A 4,109-nucleotide genomic window follows, 5' to 3' on the forward strand; every position below is an offset into this window, starting at 1 on the left:
CACTCACTCACTCACTCGCACACACACACTCGCACACACACACTCACACACACTCACCCACACACACACTCACACACACACTCACACACTCACACACTCACTCACACACACATACTCACACAAACACACACACACACACACACACACACAGAGTGCTGTACCTGTATCTGTGAGTGTATAAGCAGCGCAGTTGTAAACTCATGCTGATGGATGTGAGTGAACAGCTGAAGCACTTACAGAGAGCAGACTGGCTTCTTCATGTCTTCCTCATCTGTGTCAGCAGTAAGTATAGACTCTCGAAACAGGAACTGCACGCCTACACAGAGATAAAGGGAGAGAGGTGATGTCATTAACTTCATATCGATACTGTCAGAGGGAATTCCCACACAACACACCCTCTGTCGGACAACTAAACAAAGCTCAACTAAAGAGAGAGAGAGAGAGAGAGAGAGAGAGAAACAGAACAGAGTGAAAGCAAACCGATTGTCCTGTTGTGCTGTAGACAGAGAAAATTAACTATTGTGTTGCTTCACTGTAGAATGCACTAAACCAAAATAAACCAAGCTACTTGTACCATTTTATTTGTAGAGAAAGTGTAACTAAACTAATCTGATAGTTCTGCTTTACTGCAAATGGCATTCATCTAAACTAAACTAAAAACAAATTGTGTTGCTTTACTGCAGAGGGCATTAAACTAAACTAAAGCTTGTTCTGCCATTATGTACTACACTAAACTTGACATTATTTACTACATTAACCTAGACTAAAATAAACTAATCTAAGCTGAAACCTATAGTAAACTAGTCTAATTGTGTTGTTTTACGCCAGAGGGCATTAAACTAAGCTAAACCAAACTTGTGCCATTTTATTATTTTACTGTATATATTATTTTAACTAAATTAAACTAGACTAAACTGAATGGGTCACTTTACTGCAGAGAGAATTCAACTAAACTAAATTAAGCTAAAAACAATCTAATTGTATTGCTTTACCGCAGGGGGAATTAACCTAAACTATATTAAACTAAACTTGTGTCATTTTATTGTTTTATTGTACATATTATTTTAACTAAACCAAACTAGACTAAACTAAATGGGCTGCTTTACTGTAGAGAGAATTCAACTAAACTAAATTACGCTAAAAACTAAACTGGTTGTGCCATTTTATTGCATAGGGCATTTAACTGAAGTAAACTAGACTGAACTAAATGTGTTAAACTAAACTGAACTGGTGCTAAACCGCATGAGATGCCTCACACTGATAGTGCTGATCTGCCGCAGATAGTTCAGAGTTCATGTGTGACACATTTACAGTGAAATCAAAGAGTTTCATAAATGATCCACCTTAAACTGGAACTGATTAAAGGAAATAAAAGCTGCTGTGGGCAGATCACAGACACAGTGCTAACAAAAGGGAAGAGAAATCAAGAGAAACGCCAGCTTAACTACCCTTCTCCAGCATAACCCGAGACGCTTCAGTGTCAGACTAATCAGATCGTGTCCAGATCCACAAAAGCCTTCATCAGATCCAGCCGCACACAAGTGACAGTCAAAGTGTGTGAAAGTTTGTTTGTGGAGCAAGAGTAATAAAATGATGAAATGTGTCAGTAAAGAGGTTAAAATGAGAGAGCACTTACTAAGGTTCACAGGTTTCTCCTCCAGTGCGCAAGAGATTAAATGAAACACACACAAATAACAGTTCCTTAAGATGACAGAGAGTGAGCGAGCAAGAGAGAGAGAGAGAGGAAGTGCTCTTTATTAAGAGAGTAACCACAGAGCAACAGTTTCACAGAACTGAACGCATGCATGAACATACATTTTAATAAGGTTTCTGAACTGTCTGAAATTGAACCGAACGAAGTTGGACTAAAGTAAACTTAAAGGGAAAATTCTGTCATCCTTCACACACAAAAGAAGATATTTTGAAGAATGTTGGTAAACAAATTATTTTGGGCCCCACTGACTTCCATAGTACCAAAAGACAATGCAAGTCAATGGGTTCCAAAATGCTTTGGTTCAAAATGATGACAGAATGATCATTTTGAACTAAACTATACACTGCACTAAACTGGGTTAAACTACAATGAATTACTAAATTAAATAAAACTCACTTTAAAATATTTCCACCTACTTCAACATAAAAACTTAAGTTCAGTTGCTAAATGTATTATTTTATAATTATATTATATATTATAATATTATTCAAATTGACTGTACAAGTCATTTAAACTTAAAATATATTAAACTGAAGGACTGTTTTAATTCATTTATATTCATTAGGCATTCATGTAATTTATCAATTGATTATTTATTCTTTATTTTTTCAGTAATTATTTTTATTTTGTTTTTATATTTATCATTCATTTCTTTGCTTATAGTGCTTTTCTTTAATTGTTTAATCTTAAGTTTGTGGGTTTCATGAAACGTTTGTCTTCACGGATAAAAGAAAAGAGGGAATATAGCAAATTTAATGTGTTATGGGATGTAGTTCTGAAGCGGTTTGGTATAACAACACTGTCATAATAAATACCTGCAGGCTTTTTATGAGAGAGGTTTTGGTGTCGACCTTGTGGGGACATTTAAGGTCACCTGAAGGAAAACCGTTTACATGTTGTTTTACAGTATAATTCAGTTAACTGAATAACAATAAACGTCGCTGGGAAATTCCTGCGTGAAATGTAAACAAATGTTTGTGTTTGTGTGCATTCAGGTGAGACGGATTCATGGCGAGCTCATTCACAGATGTGACGTCACATGACATGCCTGAGCGATGATTATGTATGTTTTCACACCTGATCAAATGATAACTCTGAAAACATTCCTATGGCAACAGCTCAGTGATCGCACACACACACACACACACACACACACACACGACTCTTTGTTATCTCCTGACTTCACAAGAACTGCATGAATTCAGCCTGGATCAACCCACACAATACTCACCTGAGTTACTGGTAAACAACTACCACTATGTGACTCCGTTAGGATGCAAGTTTAAATATTTTACCCAGAGTTTATTCATGCATTCATCAGATACTTTGTGACTGCATTACATTCCCTTTAGAATAGAACCCTAACCTTGGTTTTGCGAGTGTCATGCTCTACAGTTTGAGCTACAGGGGGAAAGTCCTAAAAATATGGAGCAGCTCAGATCATTAGATTTTCTGAGAATTTAAAGAGAAATGTTTGAGTTGATATTGAGAACTTTTGATTTCAGATGTATTTTCTGAGCAAATAATGATTTTTTTAACTCAGTATTTTTGTCTTGTTTTCCAGTACAAATATCTAAACATTCTTAAATCAAGATACATTTACTTGAGAAGCAAAATGATACAAGATATTAAGTCTTATTTTCTGAAAAATGTATCAAAATGAAATGAGTTTTTGCTTAAATGTCTGCTAATGGGGTCAGAAATAATAATTGTTTTCCCTTTGAATTAAGTTTATGTTTCTGACCCCATTGGCAGTCTCTTATCTTGCTTCTCAAGTAAATTGTTCTTGTTTTTAAGAATGTTTGAATATTTGTACTGGAAAATAACAGAAAATTACTCAGTGAGAATATAATTTTTTGCGGTGTTGGTATATTTGAGCACAGTATGAGACATTGTTCCTCTTTTCAAACTCCAGTGCGAGACTCTAGGGACCTTTATGTCAGAAAATCATCTGAAAAGCAGGAGACTTCAGTCAAAATCTCCATTAAATTTTACAGCGTTCTAGGAGAAGCAGCTGAGATATTACAGTAATGTCATGAATGTCAGACCCACTGACAGTCACAGACATTCTGTTTGTCCTCCTCTTACGGGATGTGTTGTTGTGTGATTTCACTTCCTGCTGTATGATATCCAGAGTGTATTTGAGAATGCCATTGTGGTTGGGACATGGGTTAATCAATGTGATCTGAAAACCTGGTTAATAGGTCTAGTGAAAGGCATTGTGGAACGTGAAGCTGCTGCTTGTGTTGGTGACATTTGTTTATTTCCCACCTGATTTGCTTCTATTTATAATAGAATGTTCAGTACAAGTATACTACATGTTCAGTAATATTATCTGAAGAATTCATTTACTTTATACTCTTTTCACAAGTAATTTATCTAAAAAAGAATATAT

The 4,109-nt window shown here is 35.6% G+C and overlaps 1 protein-coding gene across 1 annotated transcript in view; it reads right to left on the bottom strand.

The window, feature by feature from the left end:
* Positions 1-1,658, bottom strand: part of LOC107689599 (selection and upkeep of intraepithelial T-cells protein 4-like) — a 10,677-nt gene extending 9,019 nt beyond the window's left edge. The window contains exons 1-2 of the mRNA XM_016487645.1: positions 1,637-1,658; positions 238-316 (exon numbers count right to left, since the gene is read on the bottom strand). Of these exons, the coding sequence (XP_016343131.1) occupies positions 238-260 (23 nt within the window). The 5' untranslated portion in view covers positions 261-316; positions 1,637-1,658. The remainder of the gene's footprint in view (positions 1-237; positions 317-1,636) is intronic.
* Positions 1,659-4,109: the final 2,451 nt, after the last annotated feature.

Source organism: Sinocyclocheilus anshuiensis, unplaced genomic scaffold, assembly GCF_001515605.1.
Source record: "Sinocyclocheilus anshuiensis isolate Anshui unplaced genomic scaffold, SAMN03320099.WGS_v1.1 scaffold906, whole genome shotgun sequence".
Taxonomy (NCBI): Eukaryota; Metazoa; Chordata; class Actinopteri; order Cypriniformes; family Cyprinidae; genus Sinocyclocheilus; species Sinocyclocheilus anshuiensis.